Source organism: Chiloscyllium plagiosum, unplaced genomic scaffold, assembly GCF_037043375.1.
Source record: "Chiloscyllium plagiosum isolate Xiang-an unplaced genomic scaffold, Cpla_swu_hap1 HiC_scaffold_43, whole genome shotgun sequence".
Classification (NCBI taxonomy): Eukaryota; Metazoa; Chordata; class Chondrichthyes; order Orectolobiformes; family Hemiscylliidae; genus Chiloscyllium; species Chiloscyllium plagiosum.
In genome coordinates, this window is record NW_028270181.1 from 20,869,434 (window position 1) to 20,893,025 (window position 23,592).

The following is a 23,592-nucleotide window of genomic DNA, read 5'->3' on the forward strand; positions in this document are numbered from 1 at the left end:
TGTACGGAATGTGACTGTTTAACCTTGGGAGTTGTTTACCAGTAAACGCCAATGGCTAGAATCAAACGGTTTTGGTTAATTCATTGGCGGAGTGCCAGAGAAGTTTCTGGAAATGAACACATTTAGTGATAGAAGTTAACAGAATAAAGGATTTTTCAGGAGTGAGCCTGCAAGACTAACATTTGAGAAGCACGTGCCCTGAAGTGAAAGAAGACAAAGAAGTATGAGGCAAGATCTACATTATGAGCAAAGATTGGCCACTTCACTCAAATTGGGATGGTATTGTTTCAAGTGCAGCAGGTCAGGCAGTATCCAAGGAGCAGGAGAATCGACGTTTTGGGCATGAGCCCGAAGAAGGGCTCATGCCCGAAACATCGATTCTCCTGCTCCTTGGATGCTGCCTGACCTGCTGCGCTTTTCCAGCAACACATTATCAGCTCTGCTCTGCAGCATCTGCAGTCCTCATTTTCTCCTCCATGGTATTGTTTCAAGCCAACCTTACAGAGTTAAATTTAGAGTTAGGATTAAATGTGGGTTAAGTTCAAGTAAGGTAAAGTGAAGTTAAATGGAGTGAGTTGAAGTTAAATTAGATGAAGTTCTGGATGTAAATTTGCTCACTGAGCTGGAAGGTTTGTTTTCAGACATTTCGTTACCATACTAGATAACATCATCAGTGAGCCTCTGGTGAAGCACTGGTGTTAGTGACCTGCTTTCTATTTATGTGTTTAGGTTTCCTTGGATTGGTGATGTCACTTCCTGTGGTGATGACTTTTCCTGTTCTTTTTCTCAGAGGGTGGTAAATGGGCTCCATTAGATGAAGTATAAAATGGGTATATGAATAGGAAAGGTTGAGAGGAATATGGGCCAAGTGCTGGCAAATGGGACTAGGGACTAGATTAGGTTGGGATATCTGGTCGGCATGGACAAAGGGTCTGTTTCAATGCTGTACTCTAAGTAAATGTTGCAACGAATGTACATTTTATGTTGAGTATTACACTTAGAGTTAAAATAAAGAAGGGCTTGTTTAAGTAAATTCTGAGTTAATTCCCTGTCTTTTGTCTGTCACGTAAGAGAAGAATACTTGGGGGGGAAAGCTTGAATACTCTCCGGGAACAGGTAGCAACTGATGATTTCTTTAAACAGACAGTTGGAAATGAGGTGGCAATCTTTCACGTGTTCAGATATATATGTTTGACAGGGTGTCAGTTGGAGTGTGTGACTCCAAAATGGTGCCACTGGTACAAGTCAACCTCACTTGCTGATTGACTCCTTGATCTACCTGTTCTGCATTCTTCCAGCTGCTTCACACAACAACACCGTCACTAATGTGACATCCGACACAATTTATGGTAGCTTGTGTGAGAGTAAGTTAGTGTGGGTTAAAAGTCTCTAGACTCAGTAACACCCCGGCAGTGCTTGCGAACAATGAGCAAGTGAGCGTTGGATGTTTTTACTTTGTTGACTGCCGATCAAATTAATTTTCTCATGTCCACATGATTTATCCAAAATAATTCAATGATTATGCAGCTCTAATCGGGAACCTTTGAACAAAGAATGGGATAGAAATCCCAAGTGAGGCACTCTGTGATCCAAAAGTGAGCCCAGTGATTATCCATGTATCCTAACCATTCTGATACCCGGTTCTGCAAGGTTTTGATTAGTTTCCTCTGAATCCATTAATGAAGATTTTTTTGCTGAGGGGAATAGCAATGATAAATTCTTAACACATCCTCTAAGTGATTAATTGCATTTCATGGGTACTTCCTGTATCCTTCAGCAACAATGTAACATTTCTCAATCCATTGCGAAACATTCTAAGGTTAGAAATTGGTTTGCCCTTGATCCAACGTTTTCAGGCATAGGGTAGAAACTGCTTTTACCAATTTATGCAGTTACATTCGGGGAAAACCAGTCTGATATGAAAAATAATTAAAGTAGATTTCTAACATGTACAACATCCAAATGTTGACCCATGCAGCAAGACCATCGCAAAGGTCCTTACAGATCAACATGGAATGTGACCGCAGACTCTCAACCACTTATGTGTTTCAAGTCCCACAATGTGTACTGACTGCAAGACCTTTCCTCAGAGTGTGGACTTTCCTTGATTAAGCTGAACCACAGGAATATTGCCAGTATATTTACTCTGCCTAAACAATGTAATGTTTTCAGTGTGTATATAATAATGATGGCATGTACATGATAGTGTGGACTTCATGTACTGCATGTGGCAAGTTTGGAGTTATAATCTTTCTGAATTTAAGCAAAAATCCTCTTCCCTTTCTTTTTACACTTATCCATTTCACTTCCTTTCTGTATTTTGGTTCACCCCTTTGCTATCATTATAGCTCTGTGCTGTGTAATTTACATTTGCAACATGTTCCGCCCAGATTGAATAACTCCTACATAAGAGCTAAATGATGGAGGATAGTGTGAGGCTGACTTATTAAAAGGAATTTAAAACCCGTCAATCCAAGAATTCTGAAGCGGAGTTGTATCGCACTCGAAGCGTTAATTCTATTTCTCTCTCCGCAGATGCTGCCAGACCTGCCGAGTTTCTCCAGCACTTTTGTTTTCATTTCAGATTTGCAACTTTTGCAGCACGTTGCTGTTATGAGATGGAGAGTTGTGTGCCTTGAAATGGAAAGGCTCATTGTGTTTTTTACATCCGTTATCGCTTGGTGGGAAAATCCAGATGTGCATTTCTTTGGTTACCTGAACAACATATGCTTCTGTCCTGTATTTCAGGCCCAACAAGAAACACCTCAAATAAGAAAAAGTTTTTGAAGAAGCAGGATGCAAAATCCATTCTGGTAAGTATATCCTGGATATATATTTGTACTTATAGCTATATCTTAGCAGTTGTACATTTCTAATACGTTCCCCAAAATAATTAAAATAAACAGGCTGATTCCAAATTCAAATCCCCTCTCGTGAAAATAGTTCTGTCTACAATAATCAGGCTGATTTGCACTCTGTATTCCTTATGAATCCCCTATTCAGTAGACCAAAATCCTTTAGTCCTCGCTGAAATGCTGCATTGCTAATTTGACAAGGGTGCCTTATTAACTCAAATCCTTTGGCTTTAAGCTTCTGTGAATGAAAATGTTATCTTGGAAAACTGACACAATTTTTAAAATTAAAGCTACATATCGATAATACTTATTCAGTTGACGGAGTCTAGCATTTTTAAAAATGTTGCTATGTGAGGGGAACCGCTGTGCAGAGAAGCTTGTTTAAATTCTGCAAATCTTTTAAACCAAATATTATTGCTAATTTTCAGTCTGCTTCTAACACAGTGGCCCATAGGATCAGATAAGACTTCCCTGGACCATTTAGATTTGATCTCTTGAACAGGGCTGCAAGGGGAATTTCCGAGGGCAATTTTCTTTGGAGACTTTCCGCTAATTTTTATGATTATTGGAGATATTGTGGGGGGAGACTGTGTGTTTGGATGGGGCAGTTGGAAACAGGAAGTTGTGATGTAATCTCCAGGAAAATGCCCGCCAGTATTAGCAAGCTCATCAGTAACTTGTATTGCGTTCTGCTCTCTTTTTGTTTGCATTTTATTTAGTGTCTGCATTTTATATCAATATCTGCCACTCCCTGCAGTATTTATTTATATATTTAGATTGCTTGCTTGTAATGCTCTGACAATGAGCGCTTACAGTATCTGGGTTTCCATCACTTCACATGCAATTTACTCATCATAGCCTTGCTAATTTTATTGTGTCGTTATTGCTTTCTAAGATCCAATTATTTATTTAGTGCTCTTTGGCTTTATTGAATTACAGTTACTATCAGACCATCATAAAAATGTATGAAAACCTCACATCAACCCAACATGTAGGGTGACCCATTTTTCAGAACACTGCATTATTTTTCATATCCACTCATAACAAAATAAAGAATAAATAGATAATCTACAATGGAACACAATGCAATTTTATGATAATTCAATAAAACACCAGGAGAATGTGATTTCATAACTTGATGTGCTAAAATTTGCATGAGTTGGGTTTACTGGGACTATTTTAAGAGCGTCAGTAAAGACCCATTTTTTTTTTTTTACAAATACCTAGTGTGATGGAATGAGAATAAAATAAACAGTAATTAAATGAGAGAACAGGATTTAACACATACACATTTATGGAGGCTGGTGAGGAAAAATATTTAACTCTGATCACATCAACACAAGATGGCTGAAGTGTTACAATTGTGGTTTTGATATTACATTATTGCCTTAATCCACTTGCTGGCTATTGTGTTTAATGAAGTTCTTTTATTACGTCTCTAAAATTTTGTGCAGGTTCTTTTAAATTAACTTTTGTTTGTAAATCGATTTTTGTTTTCCCCTTAGTGTTTCATTTTGAAGTTATTGGGTCACGTGTGCATTTGATTACAATGCAGATTGTGAGAGGGTGATTGATTCAGAAAATGGTGATGACATTGCAGCAAAACCATACATGTGGCGATTGCTGGCTCTTATCCATAAAGGATTACACTAATTAACCAGGGAATTACAGATAGGTTTGCATTCATTTCCCCACCAAGAGTTAAGCAAAGGCTTTAGTTAAATGTCTTCCACCTAGTAATTTGCTGGCACAACATTGCTATTGCTCCAGTATACTACTTGTTGTTAGAATTTACCCTATGCCAACAAGCTTTGAAATGTTATACTGCAACTATGCTGACAATCACAAATAGCAGTATGCAGAGAAAGCAGATCACAATATTATGTTGTGTGTTGCACTCTCTGGGCCAGGACAGCCATGTCCAAGTCCCACCTGTGCATCAGAACCTGTCCAAACAGGTTAATTTAAAAATAAAACTCTTTATTTTTTAAAAAAGCAGGTCCATGGAAATCTCTGCAATATTCAGATATCATCTGAGGATGATAGCTAGTCACATGTTTCTGCCAATGTCTTCCTGTGACTGAACAAGCCAGTTCTTGACCAGCAAATCTTCAGATACATGAAACAGGATGAGAACACAATGGTTTTACAAGGTGGATTTTGTCCTGGTTTCTTTTAGAGAGAGATTGGGGGACAAGCACTGAACAGTGTATGACAAGATAAACAATTCGTGAGGTCTTGAGTGTTTTTTTTTAACATTTGGAACATTAGAAGCAGCCTGAATGGGTGTGATCAAGCTCCCACCCATAGAACCAGGGATTTTAGGTTTGGCTTTCAGCAGTTATTGCTGGGGTATTAGCATGTTTGGGAGGCAGTGAATCTCTCCCGGCTGTTTCGCTCTCTCACACTCTTACATTCTCACTGTCTCTTAATCACTCTCTCGCAACTCTCACCATCTTTTAATTGCTCTCTCGCTGTCTCTTAATCACGCTTATACTCTGTCTTTTAATCATGCACTCACACTCTCACTGTCCCTTAATCACTCTCTTGCAACTCTCCCTGTCTTTTAATTGCTGTCTCCTCTCTCACTGTCTCTTAATCACTGTCTTGTACTCTCACTGTCTCATAATCACTCTCTCCCTGTAGATTAATGCCTTTTCACTCTTTTGCTCTCATAATCTTAATCACTCTCTCGTACTCTCAATGTCTGTTAATTGCTCTCTCACACTCTTGCTGTCTTAGTCACTCTCTTGTACTCTCATTGTATCTTAATCACTCTTTCACCATCTCTTAATCGCTCTCACTGTCTTTTAGTCATGTTCTTGCCCCCTCAGTCTCACTCTCAGTATATTTTGGGGGGGTATGGTCCGGTCCATAACACAGCGCATTCGCAAGGTAGTGGGATATGGTTACTCACTCCCGTATCATTCTTTCTGTGCTGATGGACCTCAGTGTGATGCAGCTTGCTGGACAGGTCGTCACCATTTTAAATGACTGGTAACAAGCTCCTCCCAGTCATTAATGTCAATGGAACTGCACTTAGAGGATATTTTGAAGTGTTTTCTATATCTTCCCTTGGACTGTGAAGCATTTGAGAATTGTTAAAACAGGCTGGAGAGATACTTCTCAGCCATTACAATGGAATGGGTAAAAACAATGACTGCAGACGCTGGAAACCAAATTCTGGATTAGTGGTGCTGGAAAAGCACAGCAGTTCAGACAAAAGCCTTCCTGATGAAGGGCTTTTGCCCGAAACGTCGATTTTACTGCTCCTCGGATGCTGTCCAGCACCACTAATCCAGAATCACAATGAAATGTCCATTTCAGAGTTGATGCTGGAGGAATTTTGCCTAAATGCTTGTAGATCTGACTTCAAGAAGGCCAATAGCATTTTCACAACAGATCTCCTAGTGAAAGTAATATGGCAAAATGGAAGTCAGATGCGATTCAGAAAGATTCAGACTTTGAAATGACTGCTGTAGGCGGTAATTGTATGTTGACATATCAAAGACTATTGGGGATGGGCAATGCCAGAGGTGACTGCATCCCAAGATCAAAGTAAGAAAAAGGACAAAATTTATCCTTTGTTTTGACTGAGCTAACTTTGTGCATCATTGAAAATTGTATGGGCTTTCTTTTCGTCATTTAATTATTCCTAAAGTCATTTAGTTCACCTTTTTGGTAATCTTATGATGCAAGAATAAAGGAGTTATTGACTAATTGTAGCAATCAATTTTTAATAACCAATCAATATCATACATCTCACCATTTTTTCTATTAGGAGAAAGTGAGGACTGCAGATGCTGCAGATCAGAGTCGAAGAGTGTGGCACTAGAAAAAAGGACGGCCAGTCAGGCAGAATCTGAGGAGCAGGTGAATCGATGCTTCTTGAAGGGCTTATGCCTGAGCTCATTCCTGATGAAAGGCTTATGCCTGAAATATTGATTCTCCTGTTCCTCAAATGCTGTCTGACCTGCTGTGCTTTTCCATCACCTCACACTTCCATTCCTTTTATTACCATGGCACCTGTGTTTTATGGTGTGTGGGGAAGAGGGAGCAGAAATCCAATATTAGGGTGTCAGTCCCTTCAATGTGATTCATGGAAGTGGTACAGTCAACAGTATCACCTATCAGCACCAAGTCCATGTTGTAATTGCGTTAGAATTCTTGTGTTGGCTTATATTTGGATGCAGCAAGGATCAAAGTAAGCCAAAGTTCTTAGATTTTTCTTTTGAACTGCAGTGTATTATTAGCTCCATGGTTGTTCTATATGAATTTTCTAAGCCTAATATCCAGTGGCTGACTACAAAATAATATATTTATTAACACTTGTCTTCCAAAGAGAAGAAATGTTTTGAATGATTGAGACCAACATCAAACACTATTTCACTCATCTTAGATCAGTGCCCTGTTCTTTTTTCCTTTTATCTGCAGGGACAGTTTCTCCCTATCTACTCTATCCAGCTGCTCAAGATTTTGAAAAACTCCAACTAACCACCTCATAGTCTTCAAGGAGAACAGTCCCAACTTCTTCAATCTATCCTCATCCCTGAAATTCTTCATCATTGGAACCATTCTTGTAAACCACTTGTGTACTGTCTCCAATGTTTTAATATCCTTCCTATAAGGTGGCTCCCAGAACAGTACACAATCTGTACTCTTAATGGAGGTCGATGTGAACATTTTGCATTGAAGGAGCTCCCCATCATGAGACATGTCACTCATAACTTCTGCTTTGGCACTAAATGATCCTTGGCCACATCTAAACTTTCCCAGATCGGGTGACAATGGATGTACACTCTGTTTACAGCTGTAGAGTCACAGAGATGTATAGCATGGAAACAGACACTTCAGGGGAGAGAAAGTGAGGACCGCAGATGCTGGAGATCAGAGTCGAAAAATGTGGCACTGGAAAAGCATTCCTGATGAAGAGTTTGTCCTCGAAATGTTGACTCCTTGGACGTTACCTGACCAGCGGTGCTTTTCCAGCACCACACTTTTCAGAACAGACGCTTCAATCCAATTCATCCATGCCGATCAGATATCCTGAATAAATCTAGTCCCATTTGCCACCAGTTGGCCAACATCCTTCTAAGGCCTTCCTGATCATATACGCATCCAGATGCGTTTTAAATGTTGAAATTGTACCAGACTCCACCACTTCCTCTGGCAGAACCACCCTCTGTGTGAAAAAGTTGTCCCTTAGGTCCCATTTAAATCTTTTCCCGCTCATTTTACATTAATGCCCCCTAGTTTTGGACTCCACTACTCTGGGGGAGAAGACCTTGACTATTCATCCTATCCATGCCCCTCATGATTTTATAAACTCCTTTAAGGTCACCCCTCAGCCTTTCGATGCTCCAGGGAAAATAGCCTATTCCAGAATTCTGACTTCTGTGCAAATTATTGAGATGACTTCAAGCTGCATGCGAGATCAGTTATTAAGTATGGGAGTGAGGATCAGAAATAATGTATTCTTTTGCAACAGGAACCTCAGCAATTAAAGTCAATTAAAGTTCAACTGATGCCTTAAGATCATTTGAAAACAGAACTGGGTTATAGTACTGGGCCCACAAAATGTGAGATCACGGACTGAATACTAGCCTATTTCTAAATGGCAAGTAATGAATTAATCAATTGTAATTTTTTGAAATTGAGGTTTTTATGAACCAATGATATTAAGGGTTAGAAGGCAACATTATGTATAAAGAGTTAGTTTACAGATCGATGATCTAGTGTTGGTTGAATATATAACTTCTCAACAGCTGGATTGAGTTTGCTTTTTCTTTTAAAATTGCACCTCTAAGGGCTCTTGCGGCAGTGTCCCTACCCCTCGTAGAACCCCTACAATATGGAAGCAGGCTATTTGGCCCATCGAGTCCACACCGACCCTCCAAAGAGCATCCCACCCAGATCCACCCCTCCCTACCATTCCAGTAACCCTGAATTTCCCCTAGCTAATCTACATAGCCTGCACATCGTTAAGAGGAAACTAAAGCACCCAAGGGGAAGCCCACACAGACACTGGGAGAATGTGCAAACTCCACACAGTCACCAAGGATGGAACTGAACCCTGGTGCCTAGTGCTGTCAGGCAGCAGTGCTAACCCCTGAGCTACTCCATGACCTGAGAGATGCAGGTACAAGTCCTGCTTGGCCCAGAGGCATGTAATAACATCTCTAAAGAGGGTAATTAATTTTGTTTTAAAAATTGGACCTCTAGTCAGTCGTATCAATGGAGGAAGAATCATGTCTGGGTGCAATCAACAAACTTCCTGAAGGAAAACTGTCTAAAATACAAAGATGTAGAACTAAGTTTGGAAAAATTAACATCCCGAGAAGGTGTGGAGTAAAAACAAACATTGGAAACACAAAGTTAAAATTTCAAGTCAAATATGACTCTACTTTAAACTGTATGGCTTCAAATATTCACTATGCCTGTCCGTCCAGATGCTGCTGGGCCTGCTGAGTGTTGCTAATGCTTTCTGTTTTTTGTCTGGGACTTCTAGCATCAGCTGGATTTTGTTTTGTTTTTCGAGAGTTTGTGGCACGTCACAGAATTTTCTTATTATTTTCAGCCACTTTGAGGAGGAGTAAGGATCAAAAAGCTTCCAAATCATACTTTCCTCGCATAGTTTTTCAATTATTGCATTTAACTTGTGAAGCCAAGATTGTATTTATTCAAAAAAACTGATGGTTAAATAATTCCGCAAAGCTGCCACTTGATGTGCTTTTGGGAACCTCTGCTGAGATAGGATGTTGAGATGGTTGTCCCTCCCTTGCCCTCCCCCTCCCTCACTCCCCCTCTCCCTCCCCACAACAAGATCCACCCACATTTAAGTAACACTTTTTAAAGATTTGCAAAATATCCTCCAACTCTACACAGTGGGGTAATGACTAAAATTGGACATCAAACCAGGTATTTGGATAGATGACCAAATGTGCAGGAGGTCTGAGTTGGAGGAGCACAGAGGGCTTGGAAAGTTATAGAGTGGGAGGAAGTGACAGCGGTAATGAGGGTAGAGGCCACAGAGGGACTTGAAAAAAAGGGCATGTATATTAATAATGAAGTTTGCCAAATGCCACAGACGTTTAAAATAGAGAGAGAGAGAGAGAGAGATGCTAAGCGATTTTAAGTGGTTCTAAACTTGTGCTTTTAAATCCTCAATAAAAGCAAAGTATGCAGACACTGGCAATCTAGAGTTCCCATAAAACTGGCAGCATCTGCTCAGAAACAGAATTGAAGTTTTGAGTTCAATATGAGTCCTTGCCTGAACAGTTTTGAAGAATAGTTCTATTGGACTTGAAACATTAACACTGTTTCTCCCTCCACAAATCCTGCCAGACCTGCTGGATTTCTCCAGCAATTTGTTTACAGTTTTGAATTTGCGTAAGTTGTAGGGAGTTGGGAGAAGGGAGAGTGTTGAAGGAAGTTAATACAGAGATGAATGTAGAAAATAGAACATAGGACAGTACAGGCCCTTCGGCCCTCGATGTTGTGCCAACCTTTTATCCTACCCTATGAAGGAGGTTTGAAGTTCTGAAAAGGAATTGTTTGGAATTGGCAATGATACAAGAGTCTTTATTTCAACACAGAAGCTGATTGTATTGCAGACAATGTAATCTACTCTCCAATATTACTGAGAGCCAATGGATTCTTCCAGCAGACTGTATTGGCAGCGTGTCTCCATTGAGGACCGCAGGGTACAATCATCCATCAATATTCCAATAGTGTCTATTAATAGTGAAACTGCAATTTGTACTTGGACCATAAGATATAGGAGCAGAATTAGGCCATTCAGCTCATCAAGTCTGCTCCTTCCAACATGACCATTCTTGGCCTCTTCCACTGCCACAACGAACCAAACCGCAAATTGGATGAACAACTCCTCATCTTCCACCAGGGCAGCCTGGAGGACTCAACATTGAGTTCTCCAATTTCAAATAACCTCCCTCCCCATCACCTGACTCCCTTCCTAACCCCTCCCCCTCCCTTCCACTCCTCCTCCCTACCAATGGGATTCATTCCTCCCATTGACCAACCAAGTCGTACCGTCTACCTGTCTCACCTTTCTCCACTTCACTACCCTGGCGCCGCCACCCCATTTATCTGCAGCTCCCCCTATCCCCACCCTCAGCCCTGAAGAAGGGTTACACCCAAAACGTCGACTTCTCCACCTCCTGATCCTGCCTGACTTGCTGTGTTCTTCCAGCCTCCTCCCTGCCTGCTTTGGATTCTAACGTCTGCAATTTTTTTGTCTCTGTCCTGCATTCAATCTTGGCTGATATGTTTCTCAACCCCATTCTCATACCTTCTCCCTCTAACTTATGATCCCCTTACTAATCAAGAGCCTATCTATCTATGCCTTAAAGCCACTCAACGAATAGTCCCCCACAATGAGTTCCACAGGTACACCACCTTTTAGATGAAGAAATGACTCCTTATCACGATACTAAAGGGATGTCCCTTTATTCTGAGGCTGTTCCTTCCGATCGTAGCCTCTCCTACTGGTGGAAACACCTCTACATCCACTCTATCCAGGTCTCTCAATATTTTGTAAGTTTCAATGAAATCCTCCCTTGTCCTTCTAAACTCCATTGAGTCTAGATCCAGAATCCTCAGCCACTCCTCATACAACAAGCCCTTCATCCCCAGGATCATTCTTGTATATCTCCTCTGGACCCCTCCTTCAGGACAGCACATCCTTCCATCGATGCAGAGCCTGAAACTGCTCACAATATCCCAAATGCGGTCTGACCAGAACCTTAAACAACCTCAGCAGTGTGTTCCTGCTATTGTATTCTAAACTTTTTGAAATGTATTGCTAACGTTGCATTTGCTGATTAACTCTCTGCCGTGGTCCAAGTACAAATTGCAGTTTCACTATTAATAGACACTATTGGAATATTGATGGATGATTGTACCCTGTGTCCTTTTCAAGTAGACTGCCGTATTTACTATGAACAACATTCAGTTTTGTTTTGTGAATTAACTTAACTAAAAGTACAAAGTCCTTGGGGTGAGTCTCTCTATACTCTGGGGATCCCTGCCAGGGTATTTGAAGTCCATATTGGTTGGAAAGGGCCTGTTAAATAAGACAAGCAGCCACCTCCACCTCCTTGCCATCCTACCCATGATGAAGGGTGGAGTGGAGGTGGGTTGGAGTGGGGCTGGGCGGGGTGGGGTGGGGGTGGGGTTTGATACAGTGTTAGGCAGAATTTCACATCAGCCCAAGGTGTCTGTTTGGTGGAAGAATTCACGGCCTCACAAAAACCTCATTCTGCCATTGCCAAGGTGACACCATGATGAACAACCAGACAGCTTTCAGTACTCTCACTGTGGTTGGGCACAAAGAGGCTATCTCCTTTTTTTGGAGGGGTCTTGTATATGACACCATCCAACCCTCTATATGCCCATCTCCCCAGCCTCCAGAACTCATCCTCCACTCCTGTCAGCACGGTGGCTCAGTGGTTAGCACTGCTGTCTCATAGCACCAGGGACCTGGGTTTGATTTCATCCTCAGGCCACTGTGCAAACTCCACACAGTCTCCCTGTGTCTGTGTGGGTTTCCATTGGAAGTGCTGGTTTCCTCCCACACTCCAAAGATGTGCAGGCTAGGTGGTTTAGGCAGAGGAAATGCAGGGTTATAGGGATGGGGTAGATCTGGGTGGGATGCTCTTCAGAGGGTCAGTATGATCTCGATTGGCTGAATGGTCTGCTTCCACACTGTAGGGATTCCGTGGCTCCATTTTACATGGGGTGTCCCAGCTGTGCCCATCCAGGATCTCTGGACTTCCTTGAAGTCCAATGGCTGTTTTGTGTATGTGGGACTACAGGACTGCCAGTCAGATTGGGAAGAGCTTTCTGTTCCTCTCTCTCCATTCCCCTGGACTTCTCCAGTTCTCTGCGAGAAGGCAGGTCTGACACACAGCCACAATCTCCACCATAGGCAGATCCACTAAGACCAAGCTCTCTGCTTTTATATCTATGAACTGAACCAATACCATGTGCCCCCACGCCCCCCCCCTTCCCCACCCCTGCCTCCCCCAACATCCCAAGGATTCTAAGCTGTGATAACAAATGGATAATTGTTTGGAGCTATGGATAATGCTGATGATTGAGGCTGCAATTTCCTTCCATCCCATAGATGACCAGGAATCTCTTCTGCCTGCCAATGGTGCATGTTGGAAGGATTTACAAACCTGTCCACCTTTGCTATGAGCACATCCTGGAGTGAGATGTGAACTCAGAACCTTTGGCTGAGAGGCAGGGACATTACCCACTGCATCACAACACCAACCTTCTGGACTCTGCGCTGTATTTTGATTCTAGCATTTCGAATAAGCTTTCTATCTTTGTTTTATTTCAGTCCCACTTGCTTTACTTCAGTCCTGGATCACTTACTCCTGCATTCATAGTTTGTCTTTTGAACTGTAGTGGGGGGCGGTGGAGCTTCTGACAAAGTCTGTTCATCTCTCACCAAGAGGCAAGTCTCCCAAAACTGTAATTACCCTAATCCCCTTTGGATCTTTGCAACCTGTGATTAGGCTTGTCTGAGCTGAGCTAAGGACGTGTTTGTTAGGTGAGTTCAAAGAAAAATTCATTTGATAAGCATTCTTCCCAGATGTAATCTCAATTGTTGTTTGTCGACAGCCCCCATTGTAACATTTGCAAGTATTTCAGAATATTGGTGCATAAGGTGGGATCCCACTGTTGACAGCCCCTAGCATTTCTGGGAGAGTATTCAAGTGACAGCATCCCAAATTGTAGGTGGGCATCATACTAGAAAGCTTTAAACACTGCGGTACATCCGGAAGTTATCATCTATTTGAATGAATCAAACTTCATCTGGAGTTTTGGATTTGCGCTCTCCTTAAAGCCTCATTTATAAATGGATCATTTGGACATTAGGGGACATATTCCTCTGGATGGACAGGACAGGAGTTGACTTTTTTTTCTGTAGAATAAAGAATGTGAGCTGACCCATGTTCTTCATAACTATGTAAGGATTCAATGGGATAGTCATGGGAGACTCCAAAAGTAGCAGCTGTAAATATAAGATAGAATAAGGAATTCAGAAGAAACCCCTTTATTCAGTGAGGTGAGATGCATTTAAGAAGAGGCTGGAACAGAAGCAGCAATATCATCATTTTCTTCTGCTAGTTCCTCATAGTGACATATGCCATGGAACACAACCACTGGCAAGAACCTGCATATAGTCTACAAAACAGGGAGGCTGTTGTCTTGCTGCTACAACATGGGGTTGTGGTTAATCAGGAGACCGTCCCAACCTTATCATCTGTCAATGGTGTAGTGCAAGGATTTACGGGTAGCTGAACAACCAGGCTGAAGGGCGTGCTTCTGTTCTATCGTGTCATACTAAGCTTAGAACCTCTGTCGTTTTTGAATCCATCCTGAAAAGAATTTTGGCTAGAACCAGATGTCTCTAAAGACTCCAGACACTCCGTCATTGTAGTTAGTTTCCCAGCGCCCATACTTTGTGTGCTGTGGTCAATTACAATGCAAAAGGAGACCATTCGGTTGTGCCATCTCTTCAAATAAGCGTCATTGCCCCGTGCTGATCTTTCTCTCCATATACTTGCACACTATTTCTATCCAAGTAGCCATCCAATAGAATCTTGAGTGCCTCAATTGACGCTGTCTCCACCACATTTTTGGGCAGTGCATTCCATACCCGAACTACTTACTGAGTGAATATGTTTTCTTTTCACACATCATCTTTGCTTCATTTGCACATCACTTGAAATCCCTATGGTTCTTGTTCCTTTTACAGGTGGGAACAACTTCTCCCTATCTCTTCTATCCGGCCTACTCGTGGTTTTGAAAACCTCAAACCTCTGCCCTTTCATTCTTCCTCCTTTTACAAGCCATCACACCAAGATATTCTTTGATTTTCCGTACATCCATGGAATTGATCCTCAAAAGAAAGAATCATTTTCTAAAAATGAACATTGAGTCTCCATTCTGAATAACCCTTGTCTCTCCACATCACTGTTAGCCTATCCAAATTCAGTCATGTTGGACATAGACCAACACAGCACAGGAACAGGCCCTTCGGCCCACAGTGTTGTGCTGAGCATGGCGCCAAATTAAACTAATCCCTTCTGCCTGCCCTTGGTCCATATCCCTCCATTCCTTGCATATTCATGTGCTTATCTAAAAGTCCCTTAAACACTCCTATTTTATCTTCCTTCACCATCACCCTGGCAGTGTGTTCCAGACTCTGTGTAAAGTTAACTTGCTCCTCCCACCTCCTTTGAACTTTCCCCTCTTACCTTAAATGCATGCCCCCTAGTATTAGACATTTGAACTCTGGGGGAAAAAGATTCTGACTGCCAACTCTATCTATGCCACTCCTAACTTTATTGATTTTCTATCAAGTCTCTCCCAGCCTCTGCTGCTCCAGAGAAAATGACCTGAGATTTTCTAGCCTCTCCTTATAGCTCATACCCTCTAATCCAGGCAGCATCCTGGTAAACCTCTTCTGCACCCTCTCCAAAGCCTCCATGTTCTTCCTGTAATCTGGCGACCAGAATTGAACGTAATATGTTATCAAAGGTGTCTCCTTCTTCCAGTTTGTCTCCCTCGCTACATGCACACAGGGGACAGCAGTCAGCAGGGGCAGTTTCACCCCTCCATAGCTTCAGTACTAATTATAGGAGCAAATTACTGCAGATGCTGGAATCTGCACTGAAAACAACAAATGCTGGAGATCACATCCATGTCAGACAACATCCATGGAGAGAGCAAGATAACATTTTGAGTCAAGATGACTCTTCATCAGAACTTTAGTTTTCTCTCTCTCTCTTCCCCCCACCCCCCACCCCCCCCCCCCCCCCCCCCCCCCACCCCCCGCAACGGATGGTGTCTGACCCGCTGTGATTTTCAGTGTTAATTATAATGGCCACCCTGTGGCCCTGGCTCAGATTAGTATAATTGAACTCCATGTTTCACAGGACACTTATCATTTTACCAAAGACACCCACACACACAAATCTGTCACAAGGCTTTCCTGGAGGCTCAGAATCCAGTACACACTGATTGAAGGTTACTTTCAATATTACTGTAACTGTACTTTCCTCTTTAAAGACACTGCTTGAAACTTAACTCTTGCCAAGTTTTTGGTTATTTGATCCATATGTGGCTCGGAGTCATTCTGTTTAGGATAATATTGTGAAGTGTTTTAACACATTTTAGTACATTCATGACGATATGGAAATAGAATTCTTTTGGTCCTAAGTGTATGATTTTATTCCCATCTCTTTTTACTCTTGTTGGATGGTGACTTCTTTACCTTCTTTACCTCTGAATCCATCAGAGCGGGCACCTTGAAAATGAATAATTGTGTCATATGATGTCCCACTATTGAGCCATGACTTTGAATTTGTGCAGTGCTGTAAATGTATTGGTATCCCTATTGTTTTTTAATTCATTTATGGGGTGAGGATGTTACTGGCTAAGCCAGCACTGTTACCTCGAGGGCAGCTAAGAGTCAACCACATTGCTGTGGATCTGGAGTCACATGTAGGCCAGACCAGGTAAGTATGGCAGTTTCCTTCACTAAAGGAGATTAGTGAACTAGATGGGTTTTTTCTGACAATGGATTCATGTTCATCATGAGACTTTTAATTTCAGGTTTTTATTCAATTTAAATCCCATCATTGGCTGTGGTAGGATTTGAACCTAGGCCTCCAAACTAATAGTCTACCGATAATAACACTAGGCCATTGCCTTCCAAGGTGTATTGTTTGGTGTCCAGTATCTTCAAGTCAAAATCTATCCCATGCAATTCCATTAAAAGTCACTGTGTAGTGTCTGGGGAGCAGGAAATCTGGTTGATGGTTGCCCTCTGTATCCCAGGCATTCATAATCCAAATTGTGATTTGTGTACCAAGGTCTGGCTGAGATCAGCAAACACGATGTCACCAAAGATTAAAGCCCGGATCTTCCTGGTGCATGTGCCTCCGAGATGGACTTATTTTAGTTAATTTGTTGTGCAACAGCATCCAAAAAAAAGCAATCGGAGAAGATTCACTTGACATAGAGTCTCGAGGGTTCTCCAGAGAAATCCACTTCCAAATACTGGATCCTAAGAATGGGGTGCTGGTGTTTCCCCATTAGTTATCACTTGCTAGATACTTCCAATGCAGGAGGGGGCTATTTGGCTTATTATGCTTCTGTTGATGCTTTGGAGAGTGTCCAAACTAATTAAGACTTCAAGATGTAGTGGCAGAAGTAGGCCATTCAGCCCATTGAGTGCTCCACCATTCATGGCTGATCTGATAATCCTCATCTCCACGTTTCTGCCTTTTCCCCACCACCCTTGATTCCCTCACTGATTAAAAGTCCCTCTATCTCATTCTTGAATATACTTAATGAGAGCCTTAACAGTCCTCTGGGTGGTAAAGAATTTGTTGTGGACTGGATGGGCTGAATGGCCCATTTCCATGAACTAGCTCTCCAGGTTCCCTTTGAAAGTTGTTGTTGAATTTCCTTCCATCGCCCATTCAGACAGCATCCCCATGATCAGCAATTTCAAATAATTCTTCTCACCATTGTGCTTCCACAGTCAATTGCCCTCATTCTATATCCTCTCAATTCTGACCCTCCTTCCAATAAAAACATCTTCCCTTTCTACACAAACAAAAGTCTTCTTAATTTTGAACATCTGTATAAAAATGGCCTCTTAACCTTGTCTGGTGAAAGGAGAACAAGCTCAGTTTCTGTGTTCCCTCCTCAAAGCAGAAGTTCCCCATCCCTCTAGCATTCTCCTTTGCATTCTCTGCAACATTTTGACACTCTTTGAGTGGCACGGTGGCACAGTGGTTAGCACTGCTGCCTCACAGCGCCAGAGACCCGGGTTCAATTCCCGCCTCAGGTGACTGACTGTGTGGAGTTTGCACGTTCTCCCTGTGTCTGCGTGTTTCCTCCGGGTGCTCCGGTTTCCTCCCACAGTCCAAAGATGTGCAGGTTAGGTGAATTGGCCATGCTAAATTGTCCATAGTGTTAGGTAAGGGGTAAATGTAAGGGTATGGGTGGGTTACGCTTCGGCGGGTCGGTGTGGACTTGTTGGGCTGAAGGGCCTGTTTCCACACTGTAATGTAATGTAAAAAATGTAATGTTCTTCCCTAGTCTCTGTCTGGCTTTGCTCCAGTCTCCTCCCACAGTCCTAAGGTGTGCAGGTTAGGTGGATCGGCCATGCTAAATTGCCCCATAGTGTCTAGGTTTGTGCAGGTTGGGTGAGTTGGCCATGCTAAATTGCCCCATAGTGTCTAGGTTTGTGCAGGCTGGGTGAGTTGGCCATGCTAAATTGCCCCATAGTGTCTAGGTTTGTGCAGGTTAACATTGACCATGCTAAATTGCCCCGTAGCCTCTAGGTTTGTGCAGGTTAGGTGGATTGGCCATGGGAAATTTGGGGATGGAATCTGGTAGAATGCTCTTCAGAGGGTTGGCGTAGACTCAAATGGCCTCTATCTGCATGGTAGGGATTCTGTAATTCTGTGATCCTTCTCAGTGTTGTGACCAGAATCAATCACACTATCCCAGCTGAGGCCATACAGCAAATTAGAAATGTTTAGCATAACTTGCTTCATCAATACTCTATGCCACTACTATTAATGTTAAAGATCCTACCTGGATTATTCATGATAAATACGAAGGCAGATTCCTTTTGAATGTTCCTGCTTCTGTCACGTTCTCTTTTCTTTTCAGACAGTGCGTTCCAGATCATAACAGTTTGCTGGAAGTTTCTCTTCATTCCTCCCTTTGATTCTTTCTTCAATTATCTTTATACCTATGCTGTAGGCTTTTTTAAAAATCAGAAAAAAATTATTTGAGTGTGTTTGTTTTTCTCTTGCCTCAGCCACGAATTGTGGAAGACAGTCTGACATATGCCGAGTTGGAATTGGTGCCAACACAACCAAGTGCCCCAAGCAACCCAACGACAGCAAACTCCCAGGGTCCCACTACAGTCTACGCCAAAATCCTTTTCTCAGAAAACCAGGATCAATGAGCTCCAGCTGGAAGAGCTGCAGGAAACACGCGACCGAACAATGTTTAATGAACAATCAAGCTTATTTGTGACTTCAACGAGACTTGAGACCTGGTTGCTGGATGCCTTTCTTGTATATAAACCTGTATGGCACAGGCAGCCTGAGACTACAGGGAGCTGGGCTATCTTATCCCCACTCTATCAATCGACAGGAACTTGATCCGCCAAACCATGTGCACAAGTTGAGCACATTGGGCCAGTTTCTCAGTCACTGCCCCCACGTCGAGGAGGAATACGCAGATTTTGGACCTGCGCTGTCAAACTGCACCTTCTATCGTTTCATTGCACTAGGATCAAAACGGGGAAAGATGAAGCCTGAGGCCTAGGACACCTCCTCTTCCTGAGTCACTGAAAGACTAAAGGGGGAGAAGAAGGATGCATGTGCATTTGTAAGAGTGTAAAATAATTTAATGGGTGGAAACTTAGACTAAGGCTTGAATTAATTATCTTTTTTTGGGAAGTAATTATTTTCTGTGTTAACAAGTGAGTGAAGGAGTAGGCAAGCAAATTTGAGTGCATGCTAGTGTGTGTGTAAGTGAATATATCAAATGTTAAGATTTTTTTGATAAATGTTCTTGTGATGTTTTACTATCTTAGAAACAATATATACATTAAGTGAGGGGAAGGGGATGGTGAGTTGAATGAATAAATGGAAAAAGACTGTCTTTCTTCTCACAGATATGGGCATCACTGATAAAACCAACATTTTGTCACCCATCTTTCATTGCCCTTGAGCTGAGTGACCTGCTAGGCCAGCTCAGAGGGCAATTAGGATTCACCCACATGGTTCTGGAGTCACGTGTAGGCCAGGCCAATAAGGACAGCAGATTTCCTTCCTTAAAGGATGTTACATTTTACAACAATTGATACAGGTTGACACAGTTACCATTTCTGCAACTTGCCTTAATTCCAGATTGGCCAATTTTAAATTTCACCAGCTGCCTTGGTGAGATTTGAGTCACATTACCACTATGCCATGGTTAGACAGGAGCTGTTGGATTTTGAATGTGGCAGTGAAGGAACAGCGATAAAGGACAGTGTGTGGTTTGAAGGAACCACACAGCTGGTGGTTTTCCCACATTCTAAGAACCAGAGGTAAAGGGTTGCAAGTTGGTGCAAAGTCGGTGGTGAAATGCTCTTGGGACTGTTGGCGAATGTTGAAGGTGGTGGATGTGATGCCAAACAAGCGGCTGCTTTGTCCGAGATGGTGTGGAGCTTCTTGAGTGTTGCTGGAGTTGTCCCCATCCAGGCAAGTGGGGAGTATTCCATCACACTCCTGACTTGTGCCACTATAGATGGTGGACAGGCTTCAGAGAGTCAGGAGGTGTTACTCTCTGCAGTAGCCTCTGACTTGCTGTTACATCCACAGTGGCTGTTATGGTTGCGCCATGGGCCTGTCCATGGTTATATTGTGTGAGAGAGAGAGAAAGAGAGAGAGGCCTTAATTGTGCTGCTGAGAATGTTTGTGAGAGTGTGTGGAAAGTGAGCCTCACCTAACAGTAGTCATGGTCTGTAGGTACTCTGTATACATGTACATGTGTTGTGCTAACTACCATTGCTACTGAGCAAGAATTGACGTGGGTTCAGGTTGTGTCCTGCTCCTTTCCTCTGCCTTCTCAGTGAGAAATACATAGAAAGGAGCCAAGTGGGGCAGTCTTTAGTGCCTCTTAGTGGTCATTGATCTTGCCTTCTTGACTGCAGGTAGCAACCTGGATAGATAAAGAAAGAACCTCATGTAAAATGGACAGAAGTTGTCCATTAAAATAACATTTTTAATAAAGCACCATTCTGGAGAAATCCTCCCATGCTTCATTCATGGAGCAGCCTGGAAATTGCTCAAGCCCATAACCTTATCTGGTTTAATAATGTCAGCAGTTGTATCTTTAGTGTATTAGGAAATTCAAATACCGAGCAGATTACTTGAATTATGCATGTGTGAGATGTCCCTGTGTAAAGTTTCATAATGAAATGCTAGCTATGAGAATAAAAATTAGAAGTTGATTTCTGATGTAATGCCAGGATTTGCAATCATGTTGAATAATAAAATGAAGTGACTTTGTGTTTTTGCAATGTACCTCACTTGCAGGATTTAAAGACACATTTTCTGTATTTTTGGAGAAATAATAACATGACAGAGAACCCAAAACATCCAATGGAATGATCCAGTTGCAATACCAGGTTCCTTCAGTACCTGATGTCTCATTTGCAAATGAGGATCTGGAGATTTCTGTTTGGTTTCTGCCCTGAGTATCAGCAAGTTCTAGATGAACTTTCTGCAGTAGCACAAGGGCTCACAAATAAATAGCATGCATTTGAAGGCCTTCAGCATGCTTGTTTTCATCGATCAGACCATTGAGTAAAGGAGTTGAAATGTTGCAGCTGTATAAGATGTTAGTAAGGCCACATTTTTGCATGCAGTTTTGGTCGCCCAAACACAAAGAGGATATTTAAACTAGAAAGAGTGCAGAAAAGATTTACTAGGATGTTACCTGGACTGGAAGATTCAAGTTATAAGGAAAGACTGGATAGGCCGGAGCTTTTTTCCCTGCAGCATAGGAGATTGAGGGATGACATTATAGGGGTCTACAAAATCATGATTTGGAGGTGCCGCTGTTGGACTGGGGTGTAAAAAATTAAAAAAACATTCAACACCAGGTTATAGTCCAACAGGTTTACTTGGAAGCTTCCAAATAAACCTGTTGAACGCTAACTTGGTGTTGTGTGGTTTTTAACTATGAAATCATGAGAATCATAAAAAAGGTAGATAGCCTTTTTCCCCACGGTAGCGGAGTCTAAAACTAGAGGTCATAGGTTTAAGGTGAGAGGGGAGAGATGTAAAAAGGTGCAGGAGGGCACTTTTGTCTACACCGAGGGTGATGCGTGTCTGGAACAGGCTGCCAGAGGTAGTGAAGGTAAGTACAATTTTGTGATTTAAGAAACATTTGGATATGTACTTGGATGTGATAGGTACGGAGGGATATGGATGAAATGCAGACAAATGGGGTTAGATTAATTGGATGGCAAGGACAAGTTGGGTTGAAGGGCCTGTTTCCATGTTCTGACACTATGACCCCGACTACAAGGGTTCTGTTGTTCACACTGTGGGTTCCTAAAGCCACTCAAGGCACCCCAGAGTCTGACAGCAATCTTCTGCGTGCCCACGTGGGAGAGTGAATCTCAGGGTCTTCAGGGAACGGACACTTGTAGGATACCTGGGATTGTCTCCTGTCTGTTGTCATCTTGCCAGGCCATGCTGCATGATGGATATTTTCAATTAATTTGTTCAGATGTGTTGTGACGCATCCCTGGAGCAGGCGAGACTGGGCATTCTTGCCCAGAGGTAGGGAAACTACCACTGCACCACAAGTGTTCTGTTGTTCTGTGAAAGTGGGTGGGGTGTGGGGAATGAGGTTGAGCAGAATCAGCCTGTATGTTCTGACGTTTCAGACATAAGACATAGAAGTAGAAAATAGGAGCAGGATTAGGCCATTTGGCCCTTCGAGTTGCTCCATCATTCAGTATTATATTACTCAGTACTCTGTTCCCACTTTCCCCACGCATTTTGATTGCCTTGAAATTGTACAATGCTTTAACCTCAGCTGTTTCCTGAGGCAGAAAATTTCATGGCTCATGACTCTGAGTAAAGAAAGTTCTCTTCATAGAGTCATAGAGATGTACAGCATGGAAACAGACCCCTCAATCCAACTCAGTCGACCAGATATCTTAAACTAATCGAATCCTGTTTGCCAGCATTTGGTCCAAAACCCTCTAAACCTTTCCTATTCATATACCCATCCAGATGCCTCTTAAATATTGTAATTGTGCCAGCCTCCACCACTTCCTCTGGCAGCTCATTCCACATACACACACACACACCACCCCCTGCATGAAAACATTACCACTTTTAAATCTTTCCCCTCTCACCCTAAACCTATGCTCTCTAGTTCTGGACTCCCCCACCCCAGGAAAAAGACTTTGTCAATTTATCCTATCCATGCCCCTCATAATTTTATGAACCTCTATAAGGTCACCCCTCTGCCTCTGATGCTCCAGGGAAAACAGCCCCAGCTTATTCAGTCTCTCCGTATAGTGTCACCCTCCAACCCTGGCAATATCCTTGTAAATCTTTTTTGAATCATTTCAAATTTCCCAATATCCATCCTATAGCAGGGAGACGAGGATTGCATGCAACACTCCAACAGTGGCCTAACCAATGTCCTGTACAGGCACAACACGACCTCCCAACTCCTATACTCAATGCACTGACCAATAAAGGCAAGTGTACCAATTCTTTCTTCATTATCCTATCTACCTGCGACTCACTTTCGAGGAACTATGAGCCTGTACCCCAAGGTCTCTTTGGCAACACTCCCCAGGACCCTACTATTAACAGTATAAGTCCTGTCCTGATTTGCCTTACCAAAATGCAACACCTCACATTTATCTAAAACTTAATCTGCCACTCCTTGGCCCAGCTGATCAAAGTCCTGTTGTAGTTTGACAGAACCTTCTTCGCTGTCCACTACATCTCCAATTTTGGTGTCATCTGCAACCTTACTAACTATTCATCCTAGATTCACATACAAACCATTTATATAAATGATGATAAACAGTGGACCCAGCAAAACAATTTACCCTGTGTCTTTCAACTATGACCCTTGGTTC

General features: G+C 42.4%; 1 protein-coding gene across 2 annotated transcripts in view; it reads left to right on the plus strand.

Moving 5' to 3' along the window:
• The window catches only part of vstm4a (V-set and transmembrane domain containing 4a), a 66,364-nt gene extending 45,378 nt beyond the window's left edge, over positions 1–20,986 (plus strand). The window contains exons 8-9 of one of the 2 annotated variants that reach the window (XM_043678832.2): positions 2,749–2,813; positions 18,739–20,986. In XM_043678832.2, coding sequence (XP_043534767.1) covers positions 2,749–2,813; positions 18,739–18,888 — 215 coding nt within the window. In that variant the 3' untranslated portion in view covers positions 18,889–20,986. Of the gene's footprint in view, positions 1–2,748; positions 2,814–7,289; positions 8,402–18,738 lie in introns of those variants that run through there. The other variant, XM_043678833.2, reaches the window with a different exon arrangement.
• Positions 20,987–23,592: the final 2,606 nt, after the last annotated feature.